This window comes from Myxine glutinosa, chromosome 12 (genome assembly GCF_964187855.1).
Source record: "Myxine glutinosa chromosome 12, kmMyxGlut1.1, whole genome shotgun sequence".
NCBI classification, from domain to species: Eukaryota; Metazoa; Chordata; class Myxini; order Myxiniformes; family Myxinidae; genus Myxine; species Myxine glutinosa.
The window spans coordinates 14952898-14976822 of NC_136272.1; the positions used below are offsets into that span (position 1 = coordinate 14952898).

The 23925-nt window shown below is 49.3% G+C and overlaps 2 protein-coding genes across 9 annotated transcripts in view; one reads left to right on the top strand and one right to left on the bottom strand.

The window, feature by feature from the left end:
- The window catches only part of LOC144888490 (uncharacterized), a 110217-nt gene that overhangs the window by 53307 nt on the left and 32985 nt on the right, over positions 1-23925 (bottom strand). The window lies entirely within an intron of this gene.
- Positions 1-23925, top strand: part of LOC137438199 (ORM1-like protein 1) — a 36810-nt gene that overhangs the window by 12129 nt on the left and 756 nt on the right. For all 7 annotated transcript variants that reach the window (XM_068133238.2, XM_078766513.1, XM_068133239.2 and 4 more), the window contains 2 exons: positions 18536-18773; positions 23684-23835. In XM_068133238.2, coding sequence (XP_067989339.1) covers positions 18600-18773; positions 23684-23835 — 326 coding nt within the window. In that variant the 5' untranslated portion in view covers positions 18536-18599. The remainder of the gene's footprint in view (positions 1-18535; positions 18774-23683; positions 23836-23925) is intronic.

Below are 23925 nucleotides of genomic sequence, written 5' to 3' on the forward strand. Positions count from 1 at the left end.
GAACAAACTGATGAGATGGTGTATCTTCGTCAAAAACTTGACATGTCATCAATAAAATGCCAATGTTTCAATTAGCAATTGTTGGTTTGTTTTATTTTGAACTGTTACAATTTTATTATATTTCAAACAAGTGGTAAGTTTCTTTTGCGTTTTCGGTCTTTTTGAAGTTGGTCTAAATGGTCAAAATGGTCAAATTTTTTGGTCAAAATGCCCATTTTGCACTGGCCTTTTTAAAGCCAATATCAAGACATCACGTGCAGCTCATTCAAATCATCCTGTACCCCTTGGCTAATCACTGACAGTCAAAACGGCTGTTCAACAGCTGTGCTATGAAGTGACCATTGAAGGTTCAAGTGACCATCCGTGACCGTTTTGCCTGACAGTGAGGACACTATTGTCCACAAATAAGTTCACACATTTACTACACGCAGTGTTATTGTTGATATTTAAAGGTTTCAAAGGTGGTAAGTTTCTTTTGCGTTTCAGTATATATTGTTACGGAACCCAACGTTGGCCTCTGTTCCCCTTAGAGGGGGGACTAATCCCCTCTTTTATAACTGACCGACGTGGTCCCTGACACTGCACAGCTACCCCCGGAAAGGTAGGTGCACAGCCCCGTTCGTACCGCGGACAGATGTTAATTGCCGAGCGGTTTTAGCAACCACGGCACGAACTATTAACAGATACTAGACCCGATCCTTGAACGTTGGCCAAATCGTGTCACAGGTTTTCAATGGGGAAAAGACAGATGACGGATGTGAAGAAGAAGAAGAAGAAAAAAGGTAGGAAATATGATTTATTACTACTATTTACAACCAAAAGAAACAAAGGAAGAAGGAAGGATAATAAACTAATGGCAGAAAGAGGGACGGACCAGAAGGACACAGTGAAACTCTAGCTTAACTAAACAGGCTTAACTTATACCCCATGGTCAAGACAAAGACAGACAACGAGCACACTTACACGTGGAATGATGGCAGGAACGAATGCAGGAGGTGGATGGCTGGAGGGAGAGGGCGGTCCACTGGAACTGGGTCACGGTCGGGCCGGGAGCGGCAGCTCCATTCCTCCGCGGCCACGGTCGGCACCGCCGTCAACGCCCAAGCTGTGGTCATGCGAGCTGCCGCGGGACGAGCTCCGCCGGTCGAGTTAAAGCTGCCTGGTGGAGCCAACGCTGCTTGGTGGAGTTTAAAGCTGCTGGTACTGCTCGTGGTACTCCTCTTGCTTGCTCTCAGGACTCTCTCTCAATGCTTGCTGTTTGGACTCTCTTGGACTCTCTTGAACTCTCTTGAACTCTCTTGAACTCCTCTCTGGACTCCTCCCTCTTGAACTTCTTGCAAAGGCTTCCGCGCGCGTTTATATATCGCCTCGGGCGATCAAGCCGCCGGCCTCCAGGACACGCCCATCGGTGAGCTCGCCTCGGCCCTGATTGGTCGCGAGGGCTCACCGATCCCGCCCTTAGAGGAGGCGTTGGCAAGGCCACGCCTTGTTCCCGGCGCTGGGCCGACTCCTCCCACCTTCTGCTCCGAGATGACCTCGTGGCTAATGCAGTCTTGCAGCGAAAAAACCACAACCCACAGCAGCAGCAGAATGCAGCAAACCGCCCAATGCAGTTGGCAATTGACGAAAGGGGGGATGTGCAGGGAATCTACCTTATTCCACTTCGGTGCAATGCAGTATTAATTAATGGACGACACAGCCTTAACCTAATACACATAATAAGGAGATAACTACTGAACAAGGAGGAAATCTATGATTTGCTACGTGATTGTATATGGAATAACTACGAGCACGACCTTTGACCTTTATACACAACAAATGGAGGAAGGAGGGTGATATTTTACACAATAAAAAAACACAATTCTCAAATCCATAACACTGCACCCTCCTCCTCTTAGGCACGTCCCGGGCCTATTACTTTTACCTTTAGTGTGGCACGTAGGTGTAGTTCCCTCTACATTTAACCTGACCCTGAGTGCGTCACTTTTAAAACACAAATAAGTATGTCCCACTGCTGCATTGCACGCTGCCTAACAGACTCACGCCCACAGCTCACCGAATTGCGGAATTGTCTTCAAACTACAACATGAACGATGGGGGAGCATTATTTACAGTGACGCTACTTGTATTTACAAAACGCAACCCAGGACCTGTGATTGTTCTTTTTGGGGGGGGGGGGGGGAGACGGCCTGTGCTGCATTGACGCACCAGAAAGCACCAAAAACACACCAAGGCACCAAAACGCCATCAAGCACCAATCGGTGCACAGTCACCACAGTTCATAATAAAAATAAACCAACAAACCCTTGGTGCTGGTCTTCCTATTCGGCTCCCTCTGCTGGCCATTGGTATTCTTCCAGTTGTTGTCTTTCTTCTTTGCTGGCGGCCTATGTGCAATAATAAAAGTGCACAACCGTGTCCATTGTTCCTTTTATTTATGGCCCACAGGGCCGACTATGTGTGGTTCACCTGTGTGGCATAGGTGCCATGTTACCCAGGTCCGCCAGCAAGATCTCGGGCCATCATGGCCGGTTCCAGCAGAGGGGCCATACCCCAACCCGTAGGGTCCATGAGTGGTGCTCAGCCACAGACATGTGGTCCATACGTGGTGCATCGATGCAGACAGCTGGTTGCGGGAGTTTCGGGCACACAATGGCGGACTCCCGCACGCTCCCCTCGGCGCCCAGTGGCGCACAGTCCTCGGGTGGGAGACAAGGGGGGGAGGGGGGGAAAGAAGACAGGTGAGCGAGGGGTAAGGTCACAAGGGTACACATCAATAAAGGCAATGCAAGGTGAGGTGCGTCTGGAGACTGAGCGGAGAAAAGCTCGTCCCTACCGTACGTCACCCCCCCCTGTTACCTACTCTACCCTTGCCCTTACCCCATATGTACACAAATATACACATTTACAAATTCGTCGCTACCGTCACGTCTTCCCCATATTTTCCCTATACCAAATTCGTCCCCACAATCCCTCTAACCAAAATTTGCCATCACCCAATTCATCATCAATCCTCATAAGGAGGGAGAGATGGAACAACAAAGCACAATGTCACACCCACGTCATGATGCATCTCACAATCCAAACATTTGCACAGCAAAATAATAAAAACATGGCATGGTGTGGGGTCCTGTTACCCCAGGTGAGTGGATGTAGATGGTGCGAGGAGATTCTTAATCCTAACTATCTTCTAAATGACTTTAATACACTTTACACTACCTGGGGTCTTTCCCTGCCAAACCATTGGCATTCTTACTCTATGTGGTTTTAAGAACCCAATTCCCATTGACCAAACTGTGGTGCTTCATCAATTTGGGGTCTCACTCCCCCGGTTCAACTCCCTGTGCCCTTGCGCAATTTCAGGACTGGGTCATGTGGCTCTCCCAGCAGGTCTACCCACCTGCACACCTCCACCACTGCAGTTGCCTCCGAGCTTACCTGCTCCTTAACCTAACCTATCTAACTGGGGAAGGCCCTCCTTGGCGCTTACCCCACTCGGTGCCCTCTCTGGTACTGGGCTACCCGGGTCCGTCCTCCGGATCCTCGGGCCCCATCCACAATAACTCTACCGGCTCCCAGAGCCCACCTGCGGCCTCACCTGGCCGACATCCTAACAGTGGCGGAGTGCTCAACCAACTACACACACGAACAGGCTACACGCCCAGCCATTTCCACGTCACTAATGCACCCATCCAAACACCATTCTTCCACACGCACCACAGATGCCAATATCCAACCACAATTTACCTGTACCCTCTACCTAACGCTTAAATTACCCTCCCCGGGTATTCGTGATGGGGTCCATCCTCCTTTCCCCCATCCACACCTTCGCACCATCCACTCCACTCCACAGTTTCCACCATACTCACTCCATACCATCCATTCCATACTCCATATATTCCACACAACCATTCTCCATACACCTGTATTTGCACAACTGTGCCATTACTCCTGGTGCTTCCTGCACCCTCGTTCCTCCCTGGACCATTTGGTAAATACAACACTCAATCACCACTACTCAGTCATACACTGCTCCATACACCTGTTCAGTTGCACACCTGTGCAATCACAATTATTCCTCACTCACTTTTCACAATACACTTCCGATTCCCAAACACACGGCATCATCTGTTCTACCTGCTCCCCTCTGAAACTCGCGCTTCCCCGTCGCCCCTTACATTATTGCGCTCCCTCGTCATGATAACCCAACTACCCTCTCTAAGTCCCCACTACCTGTCCAATGTCGCTACCTAACCTTACCGTTACCTATGGTCATCTTCTCTAGATCCCTATCATTATCCTAACCCTCCCGGGCTAGTTTTCACTGCCAAACCCCATAAAACTATTGCTCCTTTGCCCCCGCTGTGAGGGATGGCAGAGTTGCCATCCCACCACATCGGGTATCTTCCACTATAAATTTGGCTTATCCAATTGCAACCAATCAAAAATTTCCCAATCACTCTACCAATCATCTGCCAATCATCAAATTTTTTCTATCTCAATTTCGGGTCCAAAACACTATCATCATCACAGTCTACTCACTTGAGCCTCTCGGTGCGCCAATTCATGCTCAGCACTTGGCTTCGCCAAGTCGAGCCATGAATGCGGGTGGTTCGTTGCCGGCGGTTGGATCCGTCCGGCATTCGGTGCAGGGAAGGGCGTTCGCTCAGGCCGAGATCCCAAGGTCCACCTCGGCGCGGAGCCTTCCGGTCTCCCGCCTGATGACCCGATCTCGCCCTGCCGGAACGCCGCAACCAAAAGGGGTCGCCGTGCCGACCCTTCCTACCGGGCCGCCCGCTCCGCTGAGCGGAGCACGGACGCGACCGTTCAGAGCGCGGCCCGGCGTGGATCGCGTACGGCGGTTCCTTTGAAACCGCCGTGGTTACGATCCCCGCTGGTTCCCGCTGCACACGAAGCCCGGCACGCATCGAGGGCTCGCTTCGGCTACAGGTCGATCTAACCGCTAACCCGGTTACCGTCGATGCTCCACCTGCAGGCTCACACGCATACGCGACCCCTTTCATCCTCACCGAGCTCGGTGCTCCAACGCCGCCCGTACACCCCGCGTACTTCGTTATTGCACTTGTTCTTGCGCTCACAGACTTCGTCACACACCTGACCACCGCACACCTTAGCACACACTCGTCGTTCGCACACCTCACCAACACACCTCTTCGCACCCCCTCCTCAGTCACATCCCCGGTGACAACCACGGGTGTGCACTCACTTGCACACCCAATCACGTGCTTTACTACTAACTCCAGCATGCATTCCCACACGCGCTCAACCATTCCAGGTGTGCATCCTTCCATTCCAGGTGTACATTCTCTCTCACCTGCCACAACCAACTCGCGCTCTGTGTCACTCGCACTACTCTCACCACCACACTCGGTCGCGCATTCACCCTTACTCTTGACAGCGCACTCTGTACTCATGCACCCGTCCGTTACACACCTTCCTCCTGCATCCCCTTGCGCACGCTCTCCTGTTACGTCCTCCGTAACTCTCACCACAGGTGTACACTCTTTCGTTACATCCTCTGTAACACTCCTCATCCCGCGCTTCCATGTGCCCCCCCCGCACTCGCGCTACGACCAACTCACTCTCGACAGCACACTCACTCCCCGGCGCGCACTTTTTCCTCACACACCCCATAGTCGGACCTCCTCGCACACCTCCTCCTTCACACTCTGTACCTGTCGCACACTTCACCAGCGGCCTCTCACGAACACCCGGGTCCAAGCCAACCCCCAAGCCGACTGAATCTCCCCTCACACCATATACATTTCCTAGTATACTGCCACTCACCTTGGCACCTCGTCTCCGCAACTCCTCCGCCACCTGCAAACTCTTTATTTGGTTAGCAAGCACACCATCACGATTTGAGCACCGACCTTGTACATATTCCATCACTTCCTCCTTTATCTCCCTCTTCGTTTCCCTCCGTCTCTTCTTAATTTCACTCACCCCCTCTTCCACATCCTCTAATTTGTGCTTCACCTCTATTTCCCGGTGCGTCTCCTCAATTTCGTCCTCTAAGGCCACTTTGACCGTTTCTATGTGCGTCCTCACCTCCCGGTCCTTCGTCTCCATTGCCTCTGTCACCTCGTCCAAACGCTTTGTCAACCCCTCACGTACCATCCGACATTCCCTCTTCGTCGCTATTAATTCATTTTTGATTTATTTTTGTGTCGCTTTCAACCCTCCTAGTACCGCAGTGTTCTTTTCCACCTGCTCCACTAGTACCTTTTGTCCCACCGTCAGCTGTTCCACCCCCTGCGTCAACTCCTCTATGCCACCTTGTAACTTTGCCATCCTATTCCTCACCTCTTTCTCCATATGCTCCTTACCTCACTTTACCTCCTCGCGTACCCCCGAGACATCCTCGCCCACACTTCGTCTTATCTCCTCCCCCCTTTCTCCCATCTCTCTGGTAGATGCCGCCCTCATCTGGTCCAATTCCTTACTTTGAGCATCCAATTTAGTTTCTAACCCGATTTTCACCTCCTCTATCTGGTTCCCCATCCGTTTGATTTCCCGGGCGGATTGCTCCCCTACTTCCCGCAATTTGTCGTCCATTGTGTTTTGTAACCCCCCTAACCCATTCTTCATTCCTTCCATCTGGTTCTCCTGGGCAGCCATTCTATTTTCCAACCCCGTTAACCCATTCTTCACCTCTTTTATCCCGTTGTCTAACCCTTCAAATTTATTGTCCAACCCCTTAAATTTATTGTCCATACGTTCACTGGTACCCCTTGCTTTGTCCCTCATTCCCCCCATCATTCTGCTTTCCATTTTCTCACTGTCAGCCCTCCTTCTGTCTTCCATTTCTTCACCCGACTTAACCATAAAGGCCTTTATTTGTTCCATAAATAGGCCCCAGTCCATCGGCGGCGCTACTACGGTCACGGGCGCGGCGCCATTTCGTGTCCCTACAACCACGTGCGTGAGGGTGCCATTATGTGTCCCTGAAGCCCCCTCAACCACATCCTCATTTCTCTCCTCCTCCATTTCCTCCCTCTGGTCCTGGGTTACCCCTAACCCCTCTTCTAATTCCCCCACCGGCATCCGGTCGCCTTGATCATCCATGGCGCGATTTTCAATTTAGGATGTTAAAAATAAAATCTCGGGCCACTCGAAATTTTGAGCGCGCTTCGGGTCCGAATCCGACACTCCTGACACCAATTGTTACGGAACCCAACGTCGGCCTCTGTTCCCCTTAGAGGGGGGACTAATCCCCTCTTTTATAACTGACCGAAGTGGTCCCTGACACTGCACAGCTACCCCCGGAAAGGTAGGTGCACAGCCCCGTTCGTACCGCGGACAGATGTTAATTGCCGAGCGGTTTTAGCAACCGCGGCACGAACTATTAACAGATACTAGACCCGATCCTTGAACGTTGGCCAAATCGTGTCACAGGTTTTCAATGGGGATAAGACAAAGACGACGGATGTGAAGAAGAAGAAGAAGAAGACAAAAGGTAGGAAATACGAATATGATTTATTACTACTATTTACAACCAAAAGAAACCAAGGAAGAAGGAAGGATAATAAAGTAATGGCAGAAAGAGGGACGGACCAGAAGGACCCAGTGAAACTCTAGCTTAACTAAACAGGCTTAACTTTTACCCCATGGTCAAGACAAAGACAGACAACGAGCACACTTACACGGGGAATGATGGCAGGAACGAATGCAGGAGGTGGATGGCTGGAGGGAGAGGGCGGTCCACTGGAACTGGGTCACGGTCGGGCCTGAAGCGGCAGCTCCGTTCCTCCGCGGCCACGGTCGGCACCGCCGTCAACGCAGAAGCTGCGGTCGTGCGAGCTGCCGCGGGACGAGCTCCGCCGGTCGAGTTAAAGCTGCCTGGTGGAGCCAACGCTGCTTGGTGGAGTTTAAAGCTGCTGGTACTGCTCGTGGTACTCCTCTTGCTTGCTCTCAGGACTCTCTCTCAATGCTTGCTCTCAGGACTCCTTGGACTCTCTTTCAATGCTTGCTCTCAGGACTCCTTGGATTCTCTTGAACTCTCTTTAACTCCTCTCTGGACTCCTCCCTCTTGAACGTCTTGCAAAGGCTTCCGCGTGCGTTTATATATCGCCTCGGGCGATCAAGCCGCCAGCCTCCAGGACACGCCCATCGGTGAGCTCGCCTCGGCCCTGATTGGCCGCGAGGGCTCACCGATCCCGCCCTTAGAGGAGGCGTTGGCAAGGCCACGCCTTGTTCCCGGTGCTGGGCCGACTCCTCCCACCTTCTGCAACGAGATGACCTCGTGGCTAATGGAGTCTTGCAGCGAAAAAACCACAACCCACAGCAGCAGCAGAATGCAGCAAACCACCCAATGCAGTTGGCAATTGACGAAAGGGCGGATGTGCAGGGAATCCACCTTATTCCACTTCGGTGCAATGCAGTATTAATTAATGGACGACACAGCCTTAACTTAATACACATAATAAGGAGATAACTACTGAACAAGGAGGAAATCTATGATTTGCTACGTGATTGTATATGGAATAACTACGGGCATGACCTTTGACCTTTATACACAACAAATGGAGGAAGGAGGGTGATATTTTACACAATAAAAAAACACAATTCTCAAATCCATAACAATATTGTTACAGACACGACTTTGATGTTAAGGTGGGCCGAGCGGAATGGCCGTCGTGTCCGCACAAGTTACCCGATTGTGCCCGAACGTTGACTAGTCGCGTTACGCTGGCTCAATAAGAAAAAGAAGACACCCGGCTGGATTACAATAACACAATACGACACCAAGGGTTCAGTTCTCAAGACCTCCGGAGGAGATTATATTCGTACGGAAAGGTCAGATTACAGGGGCTAGAGTTATAATCACAGAAAGACAGGCACTTAGACACACTCTTATATTAACCCCGGACAGACTACAGACAAACGGGACAAGGCTGACTCACACGGGGGTTGATGAAAAGGACAGCGGGTATCGATGGCTCAAGGTGCACTCTTGGCTCAAAGCAGGGTCCAGTACGGTCCGGTCCGGTCCAAAGATGCGGGGAGGTATCGTCGCGCTGGGGGTGGCGGTGGCTTCTCTCTCCAAGCTGAGGCGCATCTGTTTCAGCGCTCGCAGGTCCGTCTTTCTCCAGCTGGGGGCGAATCTGACGTCACATCCGGCGCGTGGCCGCGTATATCCGGCGGGGAGTGACACGCCCTCGGCTCGTTAGCTCCGCCTCGTGGAATCGGCACGTTGCTTCTCATTGGGTGCGTGCGGGGGGGGTTACTGGCTCCGCCCCCGACGAGGAGCTGACAGCCAGCCCCTTCGGGGTAACCCCGTGGAGCGCATGGTCTGGAGCTAATCGAGCCGGTGTGAGGACGCATCCTCCCCCGCTCCGCCGCCATCTCCTCTGTTGTTGTTGTAATTGTTGTTGTAGTTGTTGTTATTGTTGTTGTTTGGGGAAGAAGATGGGAGGAGGTATGGGAAAGGTCCTAAACTCACTACTGATGCCATATAATCACATTCTGGTGCAACGAAGAGTCATAATTAATGGAAACGAGGCCTTAACTGACATAGATTAAGAATAACTAGGAAGATGTCCGAAAGTTGGCTACGTGTGGTGCGGTGGACCTGGGCACGACATTCAATGGGGGAATAAGGGGAAGGTCGGCTCTACTGATTGTTATTTACATGCAATGGGACTAGGGAATGGGGGATTGGGGAAAGTTGGGGAGTATTGGAGAAAATAGGGGAATATTTACAAGCGGATATGGAGGCCAAATTCCATATTCGCAACATTGCACCCTTCTCTACCCTCGGGGCGTCCCGACCCGATAAATTTTTACCTACTTTAGTGTGGCACGCAATGTAGTTCCCTCTACTATTAACTCTACCCTGAGTGCGACAGTTTTACAGATATTCACAAATGAGTAAATATGTCCCCCTGCGACGTTGCACCCTTCTCCTCACAGAAACACACCCACAGGATAACCGAATCCGGAAAGAATTCTCAAACTAAACATACAGCCGGTAGGGAGCATTATTTACAAGACTACGCTGCTATTTACACTACGATCCAGGACCTGTTTTTGGAGGAACACATGCAGATGTTATGCATAGAGAGAGCGCGCTTGCCAACATCGATACACCAACCCACGAGTGCTCTGTGGCCGACGGCCTTTAATGACGTGCAGAGCACCCTTTCCCAGCATCAAAAGCACCACCCCACCACCAATCGGTGCAGTCACCATTGTTCATTGGAATAAAAATAAATTCGACAACCCCTAACCCTGCAGGTGTCTCTTGCTCTTCTTGTGGTGCACTTGGTGGTAACTAAAAGTGGTTCACCTGTATGGCATAGGTGCCACGTTGACCCATAGGTCCATCAACGGGTGGTGCTTGGCCGCAAACGAACTGCGGTCCATTGTGGGTGGCCACAAACATTGCGGTCCATATGGTGTATCGATCCCGGCAGCAAACAGCGAAAGTGCAGGCCCACAACTGCGCAGCCAGCACCTCTCTCTCCTCTCTCTCTACCCCAAAGCCAGATCCTCGGAGGTGGGAGACAAAAGAAGAAGACAAGTGAGTAAGGTGGTAAGGGCGCAAAAGTGCACGCAATATAAGATGATGCACACTGGGGGCACATGGGAACCAGGTGAGACAGGTACGTTCCTATCGTACGCCCCCCCCCCACCAGGTAACCTACATGGCCCCTCCCTTACCCCTTACTGTATCCACAAAACTCAACACTACCCATAAACATCTATTTTACAAATCAACAAACATCCCTACTGTCTTCCCCGTTCCTCCCATAAACCAAATTCGTCTTCTCTCCCTCCTAACCAATCAAATTTGCCATTTTCAACTCTCATCAAAATTTGCCATCTCCAACTGCACATCAAAATTTGCCATCACCAATTCATCATCAGTCCCTCCTAGGGAGGGAGAGATGGAATCACCCCAATGTCTCATCCACGTCGTGATGCGTCTCACAAATCCACAGCAATTTCATTTCCTGCACAAAACAAAGAAAACACAGGTGTGGAGTCATCATCATCACCACAGGTAAGTGGCTGCGTATGGTGCGACAGGTTCATCACTCCTAACTATCTCCTAAATGACTTTAACAACTTTACACTACCCGGGGTCTTTCTCCGGCCAAACCATTGGCCCTCTTACACTATGGGTTCTAAAAACCAATTCCCATTGGCCAAACTGTGGTGCTTTTCAATTTGGGGTCTCACTCCCCCGATTCATCTCCCGGTGCCCTCGTACAATTTCTGGGCTGCGACGTGTACCTCTCCCAGTGGGTCTACCCACCTGCACACCTCCACCACTGCAGTTGCCTCCGAGCTTACCTGCTCCTTACCCTAACCTAACTACCTGGGGAAGGCCCTCTGGCTCTCTCCCCACTCCGTGCCCTCTCTGGCACTGGGCTGCCCGATCCACACCCGGGATCCTCAGGCACCCACTCACAACTACCGGCTCCCAGAGCCCACCTGCGGCCTCACCTGGCCGACATCCTCACAGTGGTGGAGTGCCCAACCAACTACACACACTAACAGGCTACACGCCCAGCCATTTCCACAACACTAATGCACCCATCCACAACACCATTCTGCCACCGCACCACAAATGCCAATATCCAACCACAATTTACCTGCACCCTCTACCTAACACTTACACTACCCGCCCCGGGTACTCGTGAAAGGGGTCCACTCTTCCCCCATCCACACCTTCGCACCATGCACACCACTCCGTACCACTTACTCCAACTTTCTCCACACACCTGTACTTGCACACCTGTGCTCTCACACCTGGTGCCACCGGCACCCTTCTCTCCCCAAGCGCATTCGCGCTGATCCACACACTCACTACTCATACACTGCTCCACACACCTGTCCAGTTGCACACCTGTGCAATCACACCTGTTCCATCCTCACACACACAGCATCATCTCAGCTAACTACTCCCTTCTGAAACTTGCGCTTCCCAGTCGTCCCTTTAAACTATTGCGCTCCCACGTCATTATCATCCATACTAATCTACCTGCGTCCCCACTACAGGTATCAGTCACTAACTAAACTTAACGTTACCTAATGTCATCTTCTAGGGCCCTATCCATATAACCTAACCCACCCGGGCTAGTTTTCACTGCCATACACCCCATAAACTATTGCTCCTTTGCCCCCCTATATGGGAAGGATGGTGGTTTTGCCATCCCACCACATCGGGGGTCTCTCACTACCAATTTCGCTCGTCCAAATCCAACAATTCAAAAATTTTCCAATCACTGCCCATCATCTGCCAATCACTACTGCCAATCCTTTGCCAATCATCAAATTTTGTTTTTCTCTAATTTTGGGTCCAAAACACTAACCTCATCACCCAGTCTACTCACTACTGCCTCTCGGTGCGCCAATTCCTGTCCAAAGCCTGGCTTCGTAAAGCCAAGCAATGGATGCTGGTTGTTTTGTGCCAGCGGCTGGATGCGTCCGGCACTCGGTGCAGGGACGGGGGCTTACCCGGGCCGAGATCCCACGCATCACCTCGGCGCGGAGCCATCCAATGTCCCGATCTCGACCTGCCGGCACGTCTCAACAAAAAGTGGTCGCCATGACGACCCTTTCTATCGGGCTGCCAGCTCCGCCTAGTGGAGCACGGACGCGGCCGTTCAAAGCGAGGCCCAGCACGCACCGAGGGCCCGATTCGGCTATAAGTCGTTCTAAACTCTATCCCGTCTAACGTCGATGCTTCACCTGGACGCTTACACCCCGCAGCCCGTTCCTTGCTCACACATCCAGCCGTTTCCATGCCCCTCGTACCGTTCCTTACACACCCAGGTACACCCATTCCACTCACCGCCTTGGTCACACACCTGACCACCGAACACTTTGGCACACATTCGTTGCTCGCACACCTCACCAATACACCGCTTCGCACCCCCTCCTCGGTCACCTCCTCTGTGACAATCACAGGTGTGCTCTCATTCGCACACCCAACCACGTGCCTCACCACCAACTCCAGCGTGCATTCCCACTCACGCTCTACCATTCCAGGTGTGCATCCTTCCATCCCAGGTGTACATCCTCGCTCACCTGTCACAACTAACTCACGCTCCATGTCACTCTCACTACTTTCACCTCCATTCCTGACAACGCACTCACCCTTACTCTTGACAGCACACTCTTTCCTCATGCACCTGTCCGTCACACACCTTTCTCGCGCACACTCTCCCGTTACACCCTCTGTAACACTCACCACAGCTGTGCATTCTTCCTTGCCTTTGACAGCGCACTCTTTCCCCATGCACCTGTCCGTCACACACCTTCCTCGCGCACACTCTCCCGTCACACCCTCTGTAACACTCACCACAGGTGTGCATTCTTCCTTGCCTTTGACAGCGCACTCTTTCCCCATGCACCTGTCCGTCACACACCTTCCTCGCGCACACTCTCCCGTCACACCCTCTGTAACACTCACCACAGGTGTGCATTCTTCCTTGCCTTTGACAGCGCACTCTTTCCCCATGCACCTGTCCGTCACACACCTTCCTCGCGCACACTCTCCCGTCACACCCTCTGTAACACTCACCACAGGTGTGCATTCTTCCTTGCCTTTGACAGCGCACTCTTTCCCCATGCACCTGTCCGTCACACACCTTCCTCGCGCACACTCTCCCGTCACATCCTCTGTAACACTCACCACACCGCGCTTCCATGTGCCCCCTCGCACACGCGCTACGACCGACTCACTCCCGCCAGCACACTCACTCCTTGGCACGCACTTTTTCCTCACACACCCCAGAGTCGGACTTTCTTGCACACCTCCATTTTCGCACACCAGACCTGTCGCACACTTCACCAACGGCCTCTCACGAACACCCGGGTCCATCTCGACCCCCAAGCTTCTTAAATCCCCTGGCGCATCATACGCACGACCATATTGGTCACCACTTACACCGGGTCCTCTTCCTCTTCGCTTCTCCTCCATCACCTGCGAATCCCTCATCCGGTTAATGAGCACATCATCACGATCCAAACACAGACTTTGGACCAATTCTTTTATCTCCTCTTTTATCTCTTTCTTATCCTCTCTCCGTCGCTTCTTAATTTCGCTCATCCCTTCTTCCACTTCTTCTAATTTGTGCTTCACCTCTTTTATTCCCCGGTACGTCTCCTCAAGCTCATCCTCCAAGGCTACCTTGACCGTTTCCATGTGCGTCCTCACCTGCCGGTCCTTCGTCTCCATTACCTCTATCACCTCGTCCAACCTCGTCGTCAGTCCCTCACGTACCATCTGACATTCCCTCTTTGTCGCTATCAAGTCGTTTTTTATGTCGTTTTGTGTCGCTTTCAAACCTCCTAATACCGCAGTGTTCCTTTGAACCTGCTCCACTAACTCCGTCTGTCCCACCGTCAGCTGCTCCACCTCCTGCGTCAGGTCCTCTATGCCCCCTTGTAACTTTACAGTCCCCTTTCTCACCTCCTTTTCCATGTGCTCCTCACAGTGCCTCACCTCCTCGCGCACTCCTCCGACCTCCTCACTCACTCCTCTTCTGATCTCCTCTCCCATCACTTGCATCTCCTGCCCAGATGCCACCCTCATCTGCTCCATTTCCTCCCTGTGAGCATCCAATTTGGTTTCTACCCCCATTCTGACCCCCTCTATCTGCTGCTCCATTTGTTTAACTTCCCTTTCCGCTTGGTCCCTCATGTCCCTCAATTTGCCTTCCATACTGTTTTCTAACCCCTCTAACCCAGTTTTCACTCCCTCTATCTGATTCTCCTGGGCAGCCATTCTATTTTCTACCCCCATTAACCCATTTTTCACTTCTTTTATCCCGTTGTCTAACCCCTCAAAATTATTGTCTAACTTCCCAAATTTCTTGTCTAACTCCCCGATTTGATTCCCTAGTCGCTCCCCCATTCTGTTTTCCATTTTCTCCATTTCCCTGGCTCTTTTTTCGTTGTCGCTCTTCGACTCTGCCATGTATTCGCTAAACCGTGCCATGAACTGCTGCATGTCAAACGGCTGCATGTTAAAGCCCGCTGATACAGCCGGCTCGGCTACCGCGCGCTCGTGCGAGGCGCCTTTTTGCGCGCCCGCTACTTCGTGCGTGACGGCGCTATTTTGCGAACCTGCCGCCCTCACTGCTTCGCTCTCCTCTTGTCCCTCAATTTGGTCCTGGACCGACCCTGCTTCACTCTCCCCTACCGGACCCCAGCCGTCTTGATCCGCCATAGCGCGACTTTCAAAATTCGAGTTTCGTAAAACAAATTCGAAATTTCGCCGTTATACTTTCGTCGAGCGCAGTACCCGCGCTCCGGATCGATTTTGTCGAGCGCCGTACGCGCTCCGGATCGATTTTGTCGAGCGCAGTACGCGCTCCGGATCGATTTTCCCTCCCAAAATTTGGGCCTAACTAATTTAGTCCCGGGTCCGAATCTCACTCCTCGACACCAATTGTTACAGACACGACTTTGATGTTAAGGTGGGCCGAGCGGAATGGCCGTCGTGTCCGCACAAGTTACCCGATTGTGCCCGAACGTTGACTAGTCGCGTTACGCTGGCTCAATAAGAAAAAGAAGACACCCGGCTGGATTACAATAACACAATACGACACCAAGGGTTCAGTTCTCAAGACCTCCGGAGGAGATTATATTCGTACGGAAAGGTCAGATTACAGGGGCTAGAGTTATAATCACAGAAAGACAGGCACTTAGACACACTCTTATATTAACCCCGGACAGACTACAGACAAACGGGACAAGGCTGACTCACACGGGGGTTGATGAAAAGGACAGCGGGTATCGATGGCTCAAGGTGCACTCTTGGCTCAAAGCAGGGTCCAGTACGGTCCGGTCCGGTCCAAAGATGCGGGGAGGTATCGTCGCGCTGGGGGTGGCGGTGGCTTCTCTCTCCAAGCTGAGGCGCATCTGTTTCAGCGCTCGCAGGTCCGTCTTTCTCCAGCTGGGGGCGAATCTGACGTCACATCCGGCGCGTGGCCGCGTATATCCGGCGGGGAGTGACACGCCCTCGGCTCGTTAGCTCCGCCTCGTGGAATCGGCACGTTGCTTCTCATTGGGTGCGTGCGGGGGGGGTTACTGGCTCCGCCCCCGACGAGGAGCTGACAGCCAGCCCCTTCGGGGTAACCCCGTGGAGCGCATGGTCTGGAGCTAATCGAGCCGGTGTGAGGACGCATCCTCCCCCGCTCCGCCGCCATCTCCTCTGTTGTTGTTGTAATTGTTGTTGTAGTTGTTGTTATTGTTGTTGTTTGGGGAAGAAGATGGGAGGAGGTATGGGAAAGGTCCTAAACTCACTACTGATGCCATATAATCACATTCTGGTGCAACGAAGAGTCATAATTAATGGAAACGAGGCCTTAACTGACATAGATTAAGAATAACTAGGAAGATGTCCGAAAGTTGGCTACGTGTGGTGCGGTGGACCTGGGCACGACATTCAATGGGGGAATAAGGGGAAGGTCGGCTCTACTGATTGTTATTTACATGCAATGGGACTAGGGAATGGGGGATTGGGGAAAGTTGGGGAGTATTGGAGAAAATAGGGGAATATTTACAAGCGGATATGGAGGCCAAATTCCATATTCGCAACAATATATATATATATATATATATATATATATATATATATATATATATATATATATATATATATATATATATATACATATATACATATATATATATATATATATACATATATATATATATATATATATATATATATATATATATATATATATATATATATATATACATATATATATATATATATATATATATATATATATATATATATATATATATATACACACATATATATATATATATATATATATATATATATATATATATATATATATATATATATATATATATATATATATATATATATATATACAGTGAAACCTTGACTTACGAGTGCACCAACTTACGAGTTTTCCGAGATACGAGCCGTCGCTCGGGCGGTTTTTTGCTTTGAGATGCGAGCCGAGATCTGAGTTACGAGCTTACGCCACCAGCCACTAGGTGGCCCAACGAGCGTTCCGGTCACGTGGTTATCTTGCCGTGCAAGCATCTCTGCCGTATATCGCTGCTGCTTTGTTTTCGCATGTTGGTTATTTTGGAAAATTTCTTAGTTTTAACCATGGGTCCTAAGAAATTGAGTGCCAAGGGCAGTACTGAGAAGAAGAAGAGGATGATGTGCTTGGATATAAAACACGCAATCGTCGAAAAACATGAGCGAGGTGTGCGTGTTGTCGACTTGGCGAGGCAGTACGATAGTAGCAGTACGATCGAAACATTTTGAAAGGGAGGAAGAAACAAACCTCGTTGGACAGGTTTTTATTGAAACGCCCTGCAAGTGAAAGCGAGGAAAATGTGGCGAAAAAGGCAAAAGTCATCTCCTCCACCTCCGCCAGCACCTCCGCCAGATCTTCAAGGTAAATACACTTAATAAAACCAGTTTATTTCTTTACATTGTGGCGGACACGGAAGCTCACTGGCGTGGTGACATCATTCCACGCACCAAGTGGGCGGGGGCCACGCCGAGGGGTAGGCGTGGCCTCAGGATATACACCGGGCGCGCAGCCCGGAGCGCGCCAGTGTTACAGTGAGCTCTTGAATAAAGACTCTTACAAATTACCGCGTTGTCCGCTTCCTCCTTGTTTACAAGCAGCGCGCGTATTACGAGGTCGTGCTTGTTTATATTACGAGGTCGTATTACGAGTCGCGACAGGTACAGAGGTCGTGCAATGTTCCCTTATTATGTACAGTATATACGAGGTCGTGCTTGTTTATACATTATTTGTTATTTATAAAGTACATTTTTCTTATTTAAAAACACGTAACAAAAAAAATTGGTGTGGTTTTTTGGGGGCTGGAACGGATTAATAGCATTTCAATGCATTTTAATGGGGAAATTTAATTTGAGAAACGAGCAAATTGAGTTACGAGCTCGGTCACAGAACGAATTAAACTCGTAAGTCAAGGTTTCACTGTACATATATATATATATATATATATATATATATATATATATATATAATATATATATAATAGCCTGATATCTCAAAAAGTTGTGGATGGATCATCACAAAACTTGGTGGATGAGTTGGGTAAGTAACAAGAACGAGGCCATTCGATTTTGGTTCAGGTCCAAATCTAGATCCGACCTATCAGTGGGATACAAAACGTAAACTGGTCAGCCTGGTGGAGGTGTGCGCTCTACCGAGTGCCCTTCTGGTTGAATAGATGCTTCAGCAGCTATTGCAGATTACACTATTTGTATGGATGGGTTTGTTGGATACTGGACTTATGGACCACTGGATGGTGTGTTGGCCACTGTGTTGATGAATGGGTCAGTGGATGTTTGGACGCAACCGATCATGTCTGGCATCGTTATTTATTTATGTATTGATGTTCATGATGATTGAGCTTGAGTGGACTTCACATAAAAGGGGGGGGAAAAAAACTTTGTCAGAGTATGAGGCATGATTAAAACGAAGTGTGCAGAAATCCTTTAACGTTCTTGGTTTCTTTCTAGGCACGTACAAGTTGGTTGACATTTTGCAAGTCTGTGCGCTCACGTGCATGCACCAAAAGCAGCGATGAATGTTGGAGTTGCACACAGCAGCCCAAATCCCAACTCTGGGGTGATGAATAGTCGTGGGACGTGGCTAGCATATGCCATCACCGTGGGAAGTCTGCATGCTGTACTCATTAGCATGCCTTTCCTGAGTATCGGGCTTGCTTGGACACTCACAAACGTCTTTCACAACCTGGTGGGTCTTTGTGGGGTGTTGGGGTGGGGAGAGGGAATGGTCAATGGTGAGCCAATGGGACAACGTTTCAAATTGCTTCATTCTCGAATACGATTATTGGGCAAGATTGTACACCAGAACTTTGCCTCCAGCAATTTGCAAAAGTCTTCCAATTCTACCTCAAATTCGTTCACAAAGGGACGTCTTCTTCTTCGTTCATATGCAGTGCATGGCTGCGGGTAGCGTCATTTGCTGGGGGCGCATCTGTGCCCTGTAGGTTAGAACTGGAATTTGGAATTTGGCCAGGGTGCCAGCGATAGATCGCCTACTCCTCGTGAAGGACTCCGTGCGATTCAAATAGATGTTTTCTGTAAGCTCGGTTAACAAAGGTATAACCTGAGGATGTTCAAAATATTGTCAGACATTCGCTAAGATCTTTGAGGCCACAGCAGTATTTGCTCAATTCAAATGTGTCTCAACATTGTTACTACGAGTGTACTACTGTTTCTTAAATATATATTTTCATACATATATACAGACTTGGCATTTAATATGGAATTTTTTTTTTTCCTTGACGGGTTTACTTTCTTAACTCAGTATATCAATCTGGTGAGTTCTTTTACACTTTGGTGATTTATTTGTTAAAAGAACCATGTCACTGATTGTCTGTCGCAGCAAGAAGTCAACAACAGGATTATATCACAGGTGGCGTGGCAAAATGTACGGACAGGTGCATTTGATGATTGGCTTCACAGTCGGGTATACAAGGGTTGTTGCGTCCTGTATTAGTGGAAAACAACTGCTGCACGTCTCCAAAAGTTATTGCCGCTTCCTCTGGAGATGGTCCGTCAACTCGACAATGCTGTTTGTCATGGAGTGGTGGCTCTACGAAATTACGGCATGAAACAGCGTGCTATTGCTCGGCAGTATGGCATCACTCAAGGTCAGGTGTCAAAGATCCTGAAACGAAATGCTCAGAGGGGTATCCCTACTCCAATACCGAGGCCAGGACGTCCCCGCAGAACCACAAGGAGGGATGATCGCCAGCTGCACCCGTTAGTCTGCAATGGCCATACCAAGTCAGCTAATCGGCTTAGGGCTGAGTGGCAGCAACTGACAAATGTGCCTGTATCCATAAGGCTAGTCAACCAACGACTGGTTCAAGCAGGCTATCGTGCCAGGCGTCCCCTGAGAAAGCCACGCCTGACCAGACAACACAGCCAGCGCCGATTGCAGTGGGCCAGAGAGCACCGTCAATGGCAGCCAGGACACTGGAATCACGTGACCTTCAGTGACGAGTCTAGATTTCTGGTCTATCGTCAAGATGGCCGCGTCCGAGTGCGCAGACAAGTGCATGAAGCCTACAACAAAGATTGTATAGGGCCAAGAGTCCAAGCTGGAGGTGGTGGGGTGACCGTTTGGGCTGCTTTTCATGCAGGGGGCAAAACTGACCTGGTTGTTCTGAATGGAAACCTGAACCAGTTCAAGTACAGGGTCATTCTGGAAGAAACATTGCTTCCATTTGCTCGTGCAGCCTTTCGAGGAAACTTTGTCTTCCAAGATGACAATGCACGGCCTCATCGTGCTCGCATGATCCAACACTTTCTTGCTGACCGTGGTGTAGAGCATATGGAGTGGCCTGCCATGTCCCCGGATATGAATCCGATAGAGAACTTGTGGGCAGAATTAACGCGTCAAATCGACAACTTGGACCAGCAGCCGACCTCTGTGCATGAATTGCAGCAGGCTATTGTCACTGCATGGCAAGCGAATCCTGTCCAAACCTTGGCAAATCTCGTGAACAGCATGCCTCAACGTGTACGTGCTCTCCTGAATGCTCGTGGGGGTTACACGAAGTACTGAACTGTAATTTTACTGTCTGTAATCGCAGTCATAATTTAACTTTTGTTTTTGTTGAAATTTTTTTTGGCTAATGTGCAAAATAAAGAGATACTTCTGGAAAACGTACAAAAGTTTAACACAGTACTGTCCATGAATTGAGTTCGATATCAGTTTACATCACTTTCAAGGATCAATTTATTTGTTTCGAAATGTCAAATGTGGTCTTTGTTTCTTTTAAAGGTAACATTAACAAAATCTAGAATAATTTCAACATAATTCCAATGAACTTTTGGTTCTAAGACATCTTGAAAAGTAAGTTCACCCCCACAAAAAAAATATTCCATATTAAATGCCAAGTCTGTATATACCAGCAAAGGTACCTGGCGTTGCTGGGTAACAATGAGTCGCTTCCTGATGGGACTATGAATGAGGGTAGGAGGGAGGAGGTAGGAGGGAGGAAGGAGGAGGACGGAGGCGGAGACGGGGAGGTGAAGAGAGAGAGAAAGAGAAAGAGGGAGGGGGGGAAGGAAGGGGTGAGGAGAGTGGGAGGGGAAAAGGGGGAGGGCAGGGGGAAAAGGGGAAGGAGAAGGGGGGGAGGGAAACAGTGAGGACAAGAGGGTGGAGGGGAGAGAGAGAGAAATGAGGGAGGAGAGAAGGGAGGGAGGGGGAGGGGAAAAGAGGTGGGAGGGGGGACGAGGAGGGTGGAGCGAGGAAAAGGGGGGGGGGGGGAGGGGAGTTTGCTTACATCGAACAAAAATTTTAGTCAATGAAAAAATGGGTACATGAAAACAAAAGGGCAGCTCTGTCTACTGTAACGCCATGGCTTGGCACCATGGCACCAAGATGGCGGGAAAGCCTGAAAATGAATGGATGAGCGTTTTAAGGCTATTTTTTCCCTGCTAGAGTGGGGGTTAGCCTTGCGGGCCCCATGAGCTCATGGTTCCCTGTTTAAGGCAATGTTTTTATGGCCGGATGCCCTTCCTGACACAAACCGTTAGTTGCCTCTTATGATGCGCAGGGATACGGTGTACCTATTCTAAATTGGGGCACACATGGGCACATTCATCCCAGCAAGCTTGTACTCAATTTGCCGACCTCGGAAGGATGACAGGCTGAGTCAACCCCCCTGGTGTTAATTCAGCGATCGACTGGGATTCGAACCCAGGATCCTAGGATCCAAAGCCAGCACCCTAACTGCTAAGCCAACACCAGGCTCCTGAATAGCATTCACTAATCGCTAGATATGGTAACTTTGTCAGATTCGCTCCAGATTCGCTCCAGATTTGGTCATTATTTAGTCTACAGCATCTAATCCTCATATCCATATCCAGATTTTGATGATATGCTTCAATTATGTAATGATATAATCGATCGTGTTTCCAAGGCAAGGCACGTTTGAGTAGGCCGAAACAGAATGGTGGCTTCAGAACCCTGCGAGGTGCAGTGGGCTGACCAAGATGGTGGGCCGCCATATTGGTAAGCCACCACATCGGGTTTTTACAGTGTGGCCCATCGGGCAGAGCCGTCTCGAACAGTGTTTGTCCGTCTGTATGTATGTATGTCCCCTCAAACGTATACCAATCAGAGCTGAAAATCTGATCACATGACGGGGTGATGTGATTACGTCTGATGTCATTATGGCCATGCAGCGGCTGACACTCCACACTCCGCCATTTTGATTTAAATGCTGTTCATGCTGAACATATCGTCGAACCTGTAATATATCACAATCGCCGTGCTCTCCCTTTACGTTTTTCATTCAATGTGAAATAAACAAATCGATTGTTAAAATGACCATGAAATATCAAAAGCATCGGCGTAACGTCTCTCTTCTAACAATACGGTACGTATAGGCCTTAGGCTTCATGCCTCACCTTCGGACCGCTTGGGGCAAATTAAGCTCAGGTTTCTTAATACAGTAGTGTATCGTTTGAGTAGTATCGTTTTCGTAATAATAATAATAATATAGTGAATATAACCATAATACTTTAATTCCAATGTCGTGAATGGAAGGTTAATAGATTGAAGCGGTGTATGGTTCATGATCGATGATGAGCAGTGTTCGGCACTAATATTATTAATAACCGAGGAAATAAGGAATTTGCCTCGGATTTTTTGATAGTAATATCATTTTCGAAATAATGATAACATAACGTTAATATTATAGTAAATCGAACCATAACAGTAATCCCTGCGTAGTGACTGCAAACGTATTGGAAGTTAAAATATATCATGTTCTACATATTAAAGAAGCGGCAGTTTTGTGTCCGTTACGTCATTACGTCTATGATGTCATTACGACAGCTGCTCCACCGACCGACGTTTAAATTTAGGCCTGCACCCGCTCACTACGGGAGCTGCAGAAAGCATCATTCCTCTTTGGGGTATATAGATTACAGTCGAACTATGGTCGGGTCTCAAGAACATTGGGTGTGTTCATTTACCAAGTTTCTTGTGGAGAGATCGCCAAGTGGTTTAAGCATTCAAGCAAGCACTCCATTCAAAACCGTTAAGGAACGGCTGGCTTGGCAAGCGCTTGCTAGCTGCTTGGTAAATGAGCACACTTCCAAACCTTGTGGGGGTATATAGATTACAGTATATCTTCCCTCATTTCTGTAAGTAAAACGTACCTCATGGGTGTCGAGATTCCTCCAAATTTCTTTGTTTAATGTTATAAGCAGCATTAACGACTGTTTAAAAAGTTAATCATATGTGTTTGTGGTTTATAATATTTTACAAGCCCAGCGACGCCGTTGTTAGACTTTTGGTCTTATTTTCTTATGATAACTTTGTTAATCATCTTCAAAAAGGATGTTATAACACACCCGAACACCCAGTTTGCATCCTTGCAATCTGTTGAAGGTCCAGGTGTATGCATGCAAAGTTTGGGGCCGCTAGGTTTCATGGTTTTGGAGTTATGGAGGAGACAGACGGATGGACGGACACTGCCTTTTATTATTATAGATATATATATGTATATGTATCAGGTTTATACGGCTAACCCCCGCTCTAGCAGGGAAAATGGCCTAAAATGCATGTTGTTGTTGTATCATGTTTATACGTCGCCAAGTTTGTGGATACATTTGCAGGCCATGTACGTCCTCTTGCACATGGTGAAAGGGACCCCATTCATCACTCCAGACCAAGGAAAAGCACGCTTGCTTACATACTGGGAGCAGATTGACCATGGCATGCAGTACACCACCTCGCGCAAGTTTCTCACTGTAACTCCCATCATCCTGTGAGCACATTTTGCCTCCTGATTTATTTACTTTTAATGGTTGTCTGTGCGTGTGGAATGACTATTGTTGAAGTTGACTTGATTTGTGTG